We start from the raw sequence: 15000 nt of genomic DNA, 5'->3' as shown, positions 1-15000 counted from the left end.
GAAAGTGAGCTGGAAAACAAATAAATAAATGAATACATTTGACAATATTTCGGCATTTGTCGTCATCGTCAATGGTGTCGTCATAACAATCAGTTAGGTCATAACTACCAATGACATCACTGTAATCAAAGAGGAAAAATTCCATCTCACACGGCATAAATAAATCCCTGCGCCTTGAATATGTGCGCGATAAAAATTGCATAAAATAAAAATAAAAAAAAATAAAAAAATCCCTGCGCTTAGAACTGTACCCACGGAATACGCGCGATATAAGCCTCATATTGATTGATTGATTGATGTACCAAACGTTTGATACTTTGCATCATGATAATTAAATACATTGGAACCTGCCCATAAAGACCATCCAAGGAACCAAGCAAAGTTGCATCGTGTAGGAAAGAGCCAGTTAGCATGCTATCAGGGGAGCCTCGTCTGGTTTGTGTGTGTGAACGTGATAGGCAGGTTGTCGTTATCAAGGAACATGTTTCACTGTATTGCTGTCATCGTCAAACGTCGTCATAACCGTCAATGACGTCATAAGCACTAATGGCACCACAGCTCTATACACTATATTAATTCATTGCTGTCTTCGTCGCCACTTTTGGTCATAAAATTTCGGTTTGGCCTCCATCTTCACTGAGTCCTCATAAATTAAGTATCGAAGACGTCATTACCATCAATGGCATCTTGACAATCAATGACGTAAAAACCATCAATGGCGTCATAACCATTCACGCGTCAAAACCGTCAATGACGTCATAAACCAATCATCGTGACCCCCCCCTCCCCCATTATCAATTCACCCACCTTCCTCTGCTCTGCATAGCGGCCTGGCTACTGGAGTGCCTTGCCCTCCCTCCCCCTCCACCTTGTGACGCCTCTTCCGCCATGACGTCATCGCTGTCAGCGGTGCTGCCGCTGCTGGAGGACTCGATGATGCGGGTGGAGGTGAGGGGGATGGGGGTGGTGTTGTAGTTGATGGTGGTGGTGGGCCCGCTGCTTGTGAAGAGAGCCTGGTAGGCATGGTGCTGTGGCGGTAGCTGGGGCGCGCTGGGGGAGGGGTGGGGGTGGTGATAGATGTGACGCTGCCAGAGTTCCGTCCCTTCCATGCTGACGGACAGCTGCTTGGTGAGAAGAGAACCGCCTGACTCTGTAAGGGAACGACAATCATCAATGCTTTGGTGACCGCTGCTTGGAGAAAGGGAGAGAACCGCCTGTCTCTGTAAGGGGACGATAATCATCAATGTTTTGGTGACCGCTGCTTGGAGAAAGGGAGAGAACCGCCTGTCTCTGTAAGGGAACGACAATCATCAGTGTTTTGGTGACCGCTGCTTGGAGAAAGGGAGAGAACCGCCTGTCTCTGTAAGGGGACGATAATCATCAATGTTTTGGTGACCGCTGCTTGGAGAAAGGGAGAGAACCGCCTGTCTATGTATGGGGACGACAATCATCAATGTTTTGGTGACCGCTGCTTGGAGAAAGGGAGAGAACCGCCTGTCTCTGTAAGGGGACGATAATCATCAATGTTTTGGTGACCGCTGCTTGGAGAAAGGGAGAGAACCGCCTGTCTCTGTAAGGGAACGACAATCATCAATGTTTTGGTGACCGCTGCTTGGAGAAAGGGAGAGAACCGCCTGTCTCTGTAAGGGAACGACAATCATCAATGCTTTGGTGACCGCTGCTTGGAGAAAGGGAGAGAACCGCATGTCTCTGTAAGGGGACGATAATCATCAATGTTTTGGTGACCGCTGCTTGGAGAAAGGGAGAGAACCGCCTGTCTCTGTAAGGGGACGATAATCATCAATGTTTTGGTGACCGCTGCTTGGAGAAAGGGAGAGAACCGCCTGTCTCTGTAAGGGGACGATAATCATCAATGTTTTGGTGACCGCTGCTTGGAGAAAGGGAGATAACCGCCTGTCTCTGTAAGGGACGATAATCATCAGTGTTTTGGTGACCGCTGCTTGGAGAAAGGGAGAGAACCGCCTGTCTCTGTAAGGGGACGATAATCATCATTGTTTTGGTGACCGCTGCTTGGAGAAAGGGAGAGAACCGCCTGTCTCTGTAAGGGGACGATAATCATCAATGTTTTGGTGACCGCTGCTTGGAGAAAGGGAGAGAACCGCCTGTCTCTGTAAGGGGACGATAATCATCAATGTTTTGGTGACCGCTGCTTGGAGAAAGGGAGAGAACCGCCTGTCTCTGTAAGGGGACGATAATCATCAATGTTTTGGTGACCGCTGCTTGGAGAAAGGGAGAGAACCGCCTGACTCTGTAGGGGGACGATAATCATCAATGTTTTGGTGACCGCTGCTTGGAGAAAGGGAGAGAACCGCCTGTCTCTGTAAGGGACGATACTCATCATGTTGTGGTGACACCGCCACAGGCCGTGGGATGGTTGTTGTTTTCATACTTATCAATTTCAATGTGACGAACATTGTTTACAAAAATAATAATTGGTGAAAACTGGTAAAGGTCAGGCGCACTCAGCTCAGAACTTGAAACTTAAAAAAGTAACCGCTCCAGCTCGATCAACCAACAATAATGAAGTAAACGTAAAAAAACAGCAGTACATGAGAACTATGCCTCATGATATGAGAGAGAGAGAGAGAGAGAGAGAGAGAGAGAGAGAGAGAGAGAGAGAGAGAGAGATTCAGCATCAAAACTTTATTACGAAGGGATGAAGGTTTTAGCTAATGCCTTATCTTCCAACCTGTCCCTTTTAGACATACATGACATTATACATTACATATATATATATATATATATATATATATTTATATAACACGTTTTAAACAGCAACAGAACAACTTATTAACTCTGAATTTTTAAGCGGGTTAAAACTAACACAAAACAAGTGCCACAATGTCCATTGATTCTTCGTTCCTTTGTCCACACCATGTTCATGTGAGCTGGTCAGCTTTACCCAGAGAGAGAGAGAGAGAGAGAGAGAGAGAGAGAGAGAGAGAGAGAGAGAGAGAGAGAGAGAGAGAGGGGGGGGGGAGGCAGAAAGGGTGAGGGTGTAGAGGGAGATAACGAGACGATGGGTGACAGACAGACAGAGAGACAGACAGAGAGACGGAGAGACAGACAGACAGACAGACAGAGGGAGACAGATGAGGAGAGACAGAATGTGTACGCGTGCAGGCGTGCGTGCGTGCTTGCGTGCGTTTGTGTGTGCAAGATTGTGTGCGTGTGTGCATGTACACAGTGTTTGTTTTAATCCAGTGATCTCTCTTTGAGTACAAGGACATTCTCAGCAGTTTTAATGTCATCAAGAAGAAGAAAAAGTCGCGTAAGGCGAAAATACAATATTTAGTCAAGTAGCTGCCATTTTTCAGCAAGACCGTATACTCGTAGCATCGTCAGTCCACCGCTCATGGCAAAGGCAGTGAAATTGACAAGAAGAGCGGGGTAGTAGTTGCGCTAAGAAGGATAGCACGCTTTTCTGTACCTCTCTTTGTTTTAACTTTCTGAGCGTGTTTTTAATCCAAACATATCATATCTATATGTTTTTGGAATCAGGAACCGACAAGGAATAAGATGAAAGTGTTTTTAAATTGATTTGGACAATTTAATTTTGATAATAATTTTTATATATTTAATTTTCAGAGCTTGTTTTTAATCCGAATATAACATATTTATATGTTTTTGGAATCAGCAAATGATGGAGAATAAGATAAACGTAAATTTGGATCGTTTTATAAATTTTTATTTTTTTTTACAATTTTCAGATTTTTAATGACCAAAGTCATTAATTAATTTTTAAGCCACCAAGCTGAAATGCAATACCGAAGTCCGGGCTTTGTCGAAGATTACTTGACCAAAATTTCAACCAATTTGGTTGAAAAATGAGGGCGTGACAGTGCCGCCTCAACTTTCACGAAAAGCCGGATATGACGTCATCAAAGACATTTATCAAAAAAATGAAAAAAACGTTCGGGGATTTCATACCCAGGAACTCTCATGTCAAATTTCATAAAGATCGGTCCAGTAGTTTAGTCTGAATCGCTCTACACACACACACACACACACACACACGCACACACATACACCATACCCTCGTTTCGATTCCCCCTCGATGTTAAAATATTTAGTCAAAACTTGACTAAATATAAAAAGTCACACGAAAAAAGAGCATAGACCTTGTTAAAAACATTCCACAGTTTGAAGAGCAGCAAATATTTAAAAGGCAAGCGCACAAAGCAGACTTATTTTCTTCGTACAAGATTTGAGAATCTTGTACAATGAAGATGACCATTGCAAGCAAACAGCAAACGTTTCTGTTGTACCGTTATCACTAAGTCTTCGTGCCCAGGGCCGGACCAAATGAGTTGTAAGGGGGGGGGGTTCCTCCTTTTTTGGGGGGGCAAATCAGCGAAGTGGCGAAGCCACAAGCGGGAACTAGGGGGGTCCGGGGGCATGCTCCCCCGGAAAATTTTTGAAAAACGGTTAAAATCTGTGCAATCTGGTGCATTCTGGGCCTTGTTTTGAGGGTTAAGAGCAGCATTGTTTTGGTGCTAAAACTAGTAAAAAAAAACCCACTCAAAGCAAGGTACATGCTTTTTCCAGGGGTGGGGTTCCGGAACCCCTGGAACCCCCCCCTGGGTCCGGCCCTGGTGCCCCGATATATCCAACATCCTGCCCAGCTCAGTCGGTAGCGCGCTGGATTTGTGTCCAGTTGGCCGCTGTCAGCGTGAGTTCGTCCCCACGTTCGGCGAGAGATTTATTTCTCAGAGTCAACTTTGTGTGCAGACTCTCCTCGGTGTCCGAACACCCCCGTGTGTACACGCAAGCACAAGACCAAGTGCGCACGAAAAAGATCCTGTAATCCATGTCAGAGTTCGGTGGGTCATAGAAACACGAAAATACCCAGCATGCTTCCTCCGAAAGGGGCGTATGGCTGCCTAAATGGCGGGGTAAAAACGGTGATACACGTAAAAGCCGTGGGAGTTTCAGCCCATGAACGAACAAACAAACAAACAACATCCTGCCCAACGGAAACTTAAGGTAGTCAGTGGTTTGGCAAACTTCTCAGTGTGAGCGATAACATATAAATAAATCAATAAATCAATCGATACAAAATCAATCCCAAAATACCAATCAATCAATCAATCAATCAATCAACCCTATTAATGAAGACTTTTCCCAACAAAACAGAAAAAAATGAAACTGAAATACTGCAAAACAGAACAAAGCACTGTCACTTTCTTTAGCCGAGGGAATTGGCTGAGTACCTAATCTGAATTGCAGAAAGTAGATTGGGGTGCTACGGATAGTAACAGTGGGAATGTACAGTAGAACAAAGATATATTTATAGACATCTTTTATAATACTATGCCCAATATAGAACGAGGATATATTTATGGACATCTATCATAATACTATGTCCAACACCCTCGCCATTACAGAACAGCATCTAATTTCTTCCGCCGTTTTTGTTTGGAGATGAAATATTACTCACATTTAACATGAGTTGGATAACGAAGTTTTGACTGGAAGAAAACAACAAGCAAGAGAGCAGTGCTGCATGAACTAGAGGGTGTGACGTGAACACAATGTTCAAGGCATGATCACGTCGTCAACTAATCTAACTTCAAGGCACATGAACATATAGAGAATGCTATATGGCTTGCTGTGTGGTACCAGATTTACACGAGTTGATTTTAAAAATATTGAACTGCGATCGAAAGCGAGCTGTTCACTACTTGAAAAAGCAACGAGTGTAAATCTGGTACGAAACAGCAAGCCATGTAGTATTCTGTTTATCCTACATACTGTATTACGTGTATTTTACTAAAAATGTCCTGCAGTCGAGGCAGCTAAATTGGAGACGCTTGTTTTGGAACCTCGATCTCTTCCGGCTAAAGCCTCGTGCAATCTATTTCGTCAAAGCAAAGAAACGTCACTCCAAAAGTGTGGCGTGACGTGTTAGTTCTAAAGATTCATCGAGGGTAATTAGCGAGCGCAATTTTAGTTTCTATAAAGACGTTTGTCTCGGTAACTTTGGCATCATAAGCAGTGGAAACACAGGTCCCTGCCAGACTTGCTTGACATGACCTCATTTACATGATATACACACGTGTGATTTGAACGATTATTATCTCACGGGTGTCTCTCTCACGTATGTAGGATAAAGTCATGTTCTAAACATGCTCACTATAGTCAATCACACTCCTCCACGTGTCAACGATTGGCTCACACTCTCAGATCTCTCCGGGCTACGTTGTAAGTTAGATAAGAGCATTTCGCCACTCGGACACATACACAAAACCAACAGCCTGGAATGTGGATATTGTTTGATAAATACATTTTGTACTGAAAAAGCAACTGGGGACTTTTGAAAAATGACTTCATACAAATAATCCAACTCTTGACAAAAAGCAGCCAGGCTGTTCATTGTTGTGTATGTGTCCAAGTGGTGGCAATCTCTTATCTCGTGTAAACCCTGGATATATCTGTGGGGATTTCTTAGTGATCTGTGGTGATTTCATAGTGATGATTTCATAGTGATCTGTGGTGATTTCAAAATGACCTGTGGTGATTTCACAGTGATCTGTGGTGATTTCATAGTGATCTGTGGTGATTTCATAGTGATCTGTGGTGATTTCATAGTGACCTGTGGTGATTTCACAGTGATCTGTGGTGATTTCATAGTGATCTGTGGTGATTTCATAGTGATCTGTGGTGATTTCACAGTGGTCTGTGGTGATTTCATAGTGACCTGTGGTGACTTCATAGTGACCTGTGGTGATTTCATAGTGATCTGTGGTGGTTTAAACCATCTGTGGTGATTTCATAGTGATCTGTGGTGATTTCATAGTGACCTGTGGTGATTTCATAGTGATCTGTGGTGATTTCATAGTGATCTGTGGTGATTTCATAGTGATCTGTGGTGATTTCATAGTGATCTGTGGTGATTTCATAGTGATCTGTGGTGATTTCATAGTGACCTGTGGTGATTTCATAGTGGTGGGAATCTCTTATTTCGTGTAAACCTGGAGAGATCTGTGGTGATTCCAAGATGATTGACACGACAGAAGACGTCTTCCAGAGCTATTCCACATTGAAACGAACATGAAAAGAAACAGAAACCAAAATGAAACACAAGCCAATTCCGCTCTGACACAAACGTCAACCAATAAAAAGCCAATTCCGCTCTGACACAAACGTCAACCAATAAAAAGCCAAAGGAGCCGAGCAAAATCAGACGACCTTTACATTCATTTCACCCTCCGATCCCACGTGTCGCAAAAAGCGCTGTGATTGGTGGCTATTTTTAGATACCTTCAAACACGGGTGGTAGTGACCTTGACCTGTCCGTCTTCTCCAAGAAACCTTTCAGTTTTTGTGAGGAGAAAAGTCGGATTACAAATCGCAGACAACTCAGTGTTTTATGCCGTACAGAAATGGCGACAATAAAGTAAACCTCTGTCCACCGTCACACACCCCTTCCCTCTTCCTTTCACCCCCCTCCACCCCGTTTCCTAGCCTACACACCGCTTTATGTCCGCACACAGCAAAGTACAGATGGACCTTGCAAGCCGAACACCACTCCAAGTTTCAGACCAGCCGCAGTCGCACACATCTCCCCTACGCCCCCCCCCCCCCCCAAGGCATGGTTACCGTTACTGAAAACATCTCCACTTCCGGCTCATTCCAACCGAAAAGACAGAAATTATTTTGCAATAAATTTGGAAAATATATGAAAAGGCGGGTATTTTCTTTCAAAGAAACGAAAAAGAATTAACGATGACGTTAGATGAGAACGACACTAGGGACTACATCAAAAGGGAATAGTGTGAATGAAACGTCACGTGACACATCTAGTGGTGTAGTAAATCCCACCCTATTAATCTTGCCATTTTAACTACAAGTGCGTCACTTCCTCTACCTCAGATTGTGTCTTCAGCCTATTATTCGTTTTAATCATCATGATCATCATCATCATCATCATCATCATCATCATCATCATCATCATCATCATCATCATCATCATCATCATCATCATCATCATCATCATCGTCGTCGTCGTCGTCATCGTGGTCGTCGTCGTCAGCTGTCGTCACCATTACCATCACAACCACCACCACCACCACCAACAACAACATACTCCATAACCTACCTCTAGACGGCTGACTGACATCGAAAGTCTCGCCCAGTCTCATCAACTGTTGACGCCGCAGCTGGGCCGACACGTTGCCGCTGTCGGCACTCAAGCTGTGGTTGTAGTTGTTGTTCATGGCGTTCTGGTTGCCTTGGAAACCCAGGGACTTGGTGGCGTAGAGAGAGCGGTGCTGGCTGTCGCGCGCTACCGACAGGTCGGAGGAACTCTGTTGTTGGGGAGGGAGGGGGAGAGGGAGAAACATGGTCTGGTTATTAACGCGTTATACACAGCACAACACAATGCAATGCAATACGATGCAACGACACTTTTTTCATGTAAAATGTTCATACATAAACGTCCTCCTGTTTCAATATTGCAAACAAAGTATTAAAGTTATATTGCAATCTCACATTTCTGAATTGTGTATAACAGTATTTTTTAAATTTCTCCTGTTTCAAAACTGCTAGTGTACATTGAGTTAAATTACGACCTAGTTTCATAACAGAAGAATTATTGCTCTCTTGTTTCAAAACTGCAAGTGTAAAAAGAAAGTTAACTGCGATTCCTATTTTCAAAATTATCGTAGCATATTAGATAAGTATACATATATCTTGATATTTCGAGACGCGGGGTGTGATGTGTCATTGTTTCTGGCATTAGTTAACACACAGTTAGTCTGATGCACTGGCATACCAACGGTTTGGTTAAGAAATGTTAACATTGTTATTTTTCTAACAAGATACAAATCAAGTAGCCTTAACAACCTTCAAGACTTCAATATTGAATCAAAGATAATCATTGGTCAAGATTAAAGACAATAATAAATAATGTATACTAATCCATAAGAGATTTACACATTCTAAAATAATCAAAGTTTTTTAAAAAAAACTTTTAACTTCTTATTCTAATAACAGCATAACTCCGAAGTACACATTATGAAATGCACTACAACAAAATGTTTTCGCAATGAGAAAAAACTAAAGGGACTAAGTATCAAACAGAATACATGTATTATCAAAGCATGTGAAAGGGCAAGAATAGTTGTAAAAATGACTATTCATTCAGCTCTAATGATAACACAATTAAACAATTAAAAAAAAAGTTAAATGACGTATAGAGACACATGTGCAGTCATGCATTAACTAAGTGAGAAACATATAATTAAATAGAAAAGTTATACTCAGAAGCTTGAAAATGTTCAACTGGATACTTTTCTGCGTGATTAAAAACAGGCAAGATTGTTAGAGTTTTTATCTTAAAATTGAATAATCTGATTAACTTTTTTTTCCCTGGAATGACAAAATCATGACAAGTATGTAATAATGAAGAATAAACTAAGTATTGTTAAATAACTCTAACTTAGAAACAGGAAAGTTGACAAAACACATCAGACCCAACTTCATACATGACAACGCAAGTATTGGTTTCAGTTTTTGTTTGTAACCAGAAATAATCGTACAGAAATCAACGTAGATTTTCTTTTTGCAAAACTATTTTTTTTCCTCCTTATAAATGACAAAATACTTTGTGCAACATTTTCCAAGATAAAAAAAAATCCATTCGACACTGCGTCATTCGCTATTACGTCATCATGTATGAAGGTCAGAGAGGAAGAGCAGACAGAGAAGATGACGTCACAACAACAATACCTCCTCCAAACAGCGCCACTCTCCGCGTACTCATTACGTCAGCACTTAGCGGGAAGGGACTACGTCACAGCATCACAATATGACGTCATAACAAGGGACAGGATAAACAATTTAATCCTTACAAATGGTTGAGGACATTAAAACCATCTTACGTGAATGATAATAAATACTTTGTTCTGATGAACTCGCTTACTTTGTAGATAAGGTTTGGGACCAACAAACATATCTAGCGGCGTTGACATTTCCAATTTCAAAATGCTTCAGCAATTTTTTTCCCCAAAGGAACCAATTTACTTAATTATGTGAACTCATTCATTTTATATTCTGATTATCCGATCTGAACAAAAGAAAAAGATACACCGGCCTTGACATTTCTCCTGTCAACATACCATAACTGACTTCATAAAAAATACATTTTGTTCCGATTACAAGGTAGATTTAATACCTACTTAATACGTATAAAAACAATACATTTTGTTTCGAATACAAAGTAGATTTAATACCTACTTAATACGTATAAAAACAAAACATTTTGTTCGGAATACAAGGTAGATTTAATACCTACTTAATACGTATAAAAACAATACATTTTGTTCGGAATACAAGGTAGATTTAATACCTACTTAATACGTATAAAAACAATACATTTTGTTCGGAATACAAGGTAGATTTAATACCTACTTAATACGTATAAAAACAATACATTTTGTTCGGAATACAAGGTAGATTGATATGTTTGTTTACACGATTATGACAGTTGTCTGATGTAGTATCGATACAGCCGCACACAGCGCCACGCACATCAAGCAGGCAGCTCACACCATGCACCAAACATTTCATTTGCACATTCGCCAAACAAAATACATGGCATTTCTTTTTAGCTTTTTTGTTTTATTTGTTTTATCTTTTTAAGTTGGCGGATTCGTGATAAATATATTGCGTACATACATTCCTGTCAGCCTGGTCTCATACAAGGTGGACCGGGGGGGGGGGGGGGGGGGGGGTATAGGCATCCTTTACCGTTGTAACGGCTTAGGATTTGAACTAGGATGAGACAAAATACGATGGTTTAGACTGAGGAGCTGGAGGGGGTTATTGGAGGTATGCCGGGTAAAAGCGTCTATAATTTCACCCCAGTTGCTATAAAATAAACCCACCTATACAGTGTTGTTATTAACAGCTATTGTGTTTTCAGCGTAGCAATAGGGCCCGATATTTAGACGAGACAAGTATAATGCCGACGAGTCGAAGACGAGTCGCATTATACTTGTTCGAGTCTAAATATCGGACCCTATTGCTACGATGAAAACACAATAGCGTTTATATAGCTATTCTGACATTAAATTCTGTGTTAAAATCATGTTTTTGTCAGCAACAAGGACCAGAATGGTCCATGTCATTGATTGCAGACGACGGTTCCCTTTCTGCATGAAGCCACGGAAATAACCGAACATTGAAAAACCCACGGACATGTATTACGGAGAAAACTCAAGATAACCGGATGCTTAGCATTACGTCAATATCTTAGGAATCATATGACGTTATGACGTATCATGCTTGCCTACGTAGATTGTATGTTCGAAAGTCTGACTTCTGTTGGGAATTCGCGTGGTGAAGACTGCGGTAAATCTGTAGATGATAAGAGAACAAGGATTGTCTCAGAAGAAACGACGAAATGTTTCAGACCGGTAACTTCATTTCAACATTGCACTACACAATGGACGTTCTATGTGACAGGAGAGTTTGCTGATTTTGTGTTAAACATTGGTGATTGGAGAGATCGTCTGCAAAAATCAGAGATAGGTCGCTTCAGATTGCAGCTTCTGGAAATTTGCAAGGTTTGATGCCAGTTAAAGAACTGGATTTTACACGTAATGTATGTCATGTACAGTAAGCAACAACAAAAACACACACAAAGCAAATTGCATCGTCTGTCGACTAGCCACAGACACAAGCCTGGCGAGGTATGCGTGTACTTTATACACGTGGAAGAAACCGGAACCATGCGTCTTTGTTATTGCCGATATCGTTTGGATATCGGCAAAAATGGCCAACTTTCGTAGCGTTATGCTTTGATGATCGGAAAAGGGATGTGTGAGACCATCCAATCACAGCCCCCGAATCCCCCCACGTGTCCATCAGAATAGCTATATACACCGCTAATCATCTTTTCATTGAAAAAGCTTGGTTCTATATGTTATTTCCAAGAGAACCGTGCAATGCGAATGCTTTTTTGTGTATTTTTGTCCATTATAATTCCATACCTCCTGTGACTATAACAACCCATACAGTGTTATATTATACATCGACAATCGTCTTTTTTTTATTAATTATTAAAGCTTTTCTCCATTTGTTATTTCCAAGAGAACCGTCAAATGATAGTACTTTCTGTTTATTTTTCCAGTATAAATCCATAACAATTTGGTCCCAGGTGTTATATACCTAGATATCACCCTGCGGGAAATATAATGTATAACAATAGCACACTTGACTGACGAGGCCCAAGAGACTATATTACCCTTACACACTCTTACAGGCCCCTTGATAACGTCATACATACTTTTCTCTGCAGCAGCAATTTCCGCAACTGGCGACATGCAAACAATGCACTCACGATATGCACGTGAAACGTGTGACTACTGTGCAAAATAGGTCATGGAGAGAATGACGTCAAGCCAAACACACACAGCACACAGCACACAACACGTTACCAGGGTGCACGCAGTCTGGCGGTGAATATTAATACGACATCTCACGACATGAAACAAGCTGAAAGCCTGAGAGGCATACGACATGAAACAAGCTGAAAGCCTGAGAGGCATACGACATGAAACAAGCTAAAAGTCTGAGAGGCATACATCAAACAAGCTAAAAGTCTGAGAGGCACCTAGCTATACTCGCATCAGAACTAGAGCGGAGTCGTAGAAGACAGATATTGCAGGCAGAATGCATCAGTATATTATTAGTATCAAGTGCACGCCCTTACACATTTGGCCGTTCTGCGTGTTACAGTTTTATCGCTTGAAATCTCTTCCGGTCTCTCCCTGGTTGGACAAGGACTAGCGAAAGGTTCCTCTTGAACTAATGCTACAATCATGTATTAGTAAATACTCTCTCTCTCTCTCTCTCTCTCTCTCTCTCTCTCTCTCTCTCTCTCTCTCTCTCTCTCTCTCTCTCTCTCTCTCTCTCTTTTTGTTTTTACTCCTTTCTATGTTGTAGTTATAGCAAGGCCAGATAGCAAGACTTAGGCGTCTTTTTAAAAACGTTACATTTATGTTTCATAGCCGATCAGTCAATCAAATCAATCCATCAATGAATGAATGAATCAATGAATCAATCAATCAATCAATCATTCTCTATCTCACGTCCATCTTCTCCAAAACACCGTAAAAATACTGCAACTCAGATTATATGCAAGTTCTCACTTACCAAAAACACCTATTCGTTGAACATAATAATGCTCATTATCAATGCTCATTTCAAAATAAGATTAGCCAGATATCTAAGGATAGATCAAGATTGGAGGTATCTCAACTCAAAAATCAAATAGTCCAATCCAATCATGCCACGCAACGGAAAATGAAATCGTCACGATTACGACAATCATGCCACGACAACCGGAAACTGGACATGCACTGCTAGCGCTAAAAGTCAAAGACTAAGAGCGAAGGATGAGCAAGCGACAGACAAATACAACAACGAGAACGCTATAGGCTTGCAAACAGGAAGGGGTTGGGAGAGGGAGGTGGGAGTGTGTGGATAAGGGAGAGGGGGGACTGGGGGAGGGGAGGAGTGTATACCGAGTTGTGGCGCTGTCGAGGAGAGGATTGTTGTTGTTCGGGTTCTTGCTGGGAGTCTGGCTGTTCTGGTCCGGACAACTCGGCGTCTGTGGAGGAAGGGACAGGGGAAAGAGGCGAGGGCTCGCCAGAGGAGGGGAGGGTGGAGAGGGAGGTCTGGAAGAAGAGGTGGGGAAGGGAGGGGCGGCCCCGTCTACCCCGCATCAGACGCCCTACCCGTTCTCGCTGCTCCTCGTCTCCGTAGAGACCCACACCCCGCGCCGCGCGACCCCCGTTGCTGGAGTCGCCCCTGATGGTGTAGCTGGTGGTGGCGGGGTTGTGCACGTTGTCCACCATCCCTTCGTTCTTCGCGAACCAGTCGCGCTTGGCCTGAAAATGAACATACACCATCAGTGTTACAGGTCACAGTCTGTAGGGGGGTGACTATGAACACACACCATCAGTGTTACAGGTCAGAGTCTGTAGGGGGGTGACAATGAACATACACCATCACAGGTCAGAGACTGTAGGGGGTGACAATGAACATACACCATCACAGGTCAGAGACTGTAGGGGGTGACAATGAACATACACCATCAGTGTTACAGGTCAGAGACTGCAGGGGGGTGACAATGAACATACACCATCACAGGTCAGAGACTGTAGGGGGGTGACAATGAACATACACCATCACAGGTCAGAGACTGTAGGGGGTGACAATGAACATACACCATCACAGGTCAGAGACTGTAGGGGGTGACAATGAACATACACCATCACAGGTCAGAGACTGTAGGGGGTGACAATGAACATACACCATCACAGGTCAGAGACTGTAGGGGGGTGACAATGAACATACACCATCACAGGTCAGAGATTGTAGGGGGGTGACTATGAACATACACCATCAGTGTTACAGGTCAGAGTCTGTAGGGGGGTGACTATGAACACACACCATCAGTGTTACAGGTCAGAGTCTGTAGGGGGTGACAATGAACATACACCATCACAGGTCAGAGATTGTAGGGGGGTGACAATGAACATACACCATCAGTGTTACAGGTCAGAGACTGTAGGGGGGTGACAATGAACATACACCATCACAGGTCAGAGACTGTAGGGGGTGACAATGAACATACACCATCACAGGTCAGAGATTGTAGGGGGGTGACAATGAACATTCACCATCACAGGTCAGAGACTGTAGGGGGGTGACAATGAACATTCACCATCACAGGTCAGAGACTGTAGGGGGGTGACAATGAACATACACCATCACAGGTCAGAGATTGTAGGGGGGTGACAATGAACATACACCATCAGTGTTACAGGTCAGAGACTGTAGGGGGGTGACAATGAACATACACCATCACAGGTCAGAGATTGTAGGGGGTGACAATGAACATACACCATCAGTGTTACAGGTCAGAGACTGTAGGGGGGTGACAATGAACATACACCATCACAGGTC

The 15000-nt window shown here is 42.6% G+C and overlaps 1 protein-coding gene across 1 annotated transcript in view; it reads right to left on the bottom strand.

Annotated features, from left to right (window-relative positions):
• Positions 1-15000, bottom strand: part of LOC138948212 (uncharacterized) — a gene marked incomplete in the record, with an annotated part of 107218 nt that overhangs the window by 64827 nt on the left and 27391 nt on the right. Inside the window, 5 exon segments of the mRNA XM_070319715.1 lie at positions 1-9; positions 808-1150; positions 7285-7335; positions 8123-8330; positions 13554-13919. The exon segment at positions 1-9 is cut by the window's left edge and continues 81 nt beyond it. Coding sequence (XP_070175816.1) covers positions 1-9; positions 808-1150; positions 7285-7335; positions 8123-8330; positions 13554-13919 — 977 coding nt within the window.

This window comes from Littorina saxatilis, linkage group LG15, assembly GCF_037325665.1.
Source record: "Littorina saxatilis isolate snail1 linkage group LG15, US_GU_Lsax_2.0, whole genome shotgun sequence".
NCBI classification, from domain to species: Eukaryota; Metazoa; Mollusca; class Gastropoda; order Littorinimorpha; family Littorinidae; genus Littorina; species Littorina saxatilis.
This window is presented reverse-complemented; position numbering and strand designations above follow the sequence as displayed.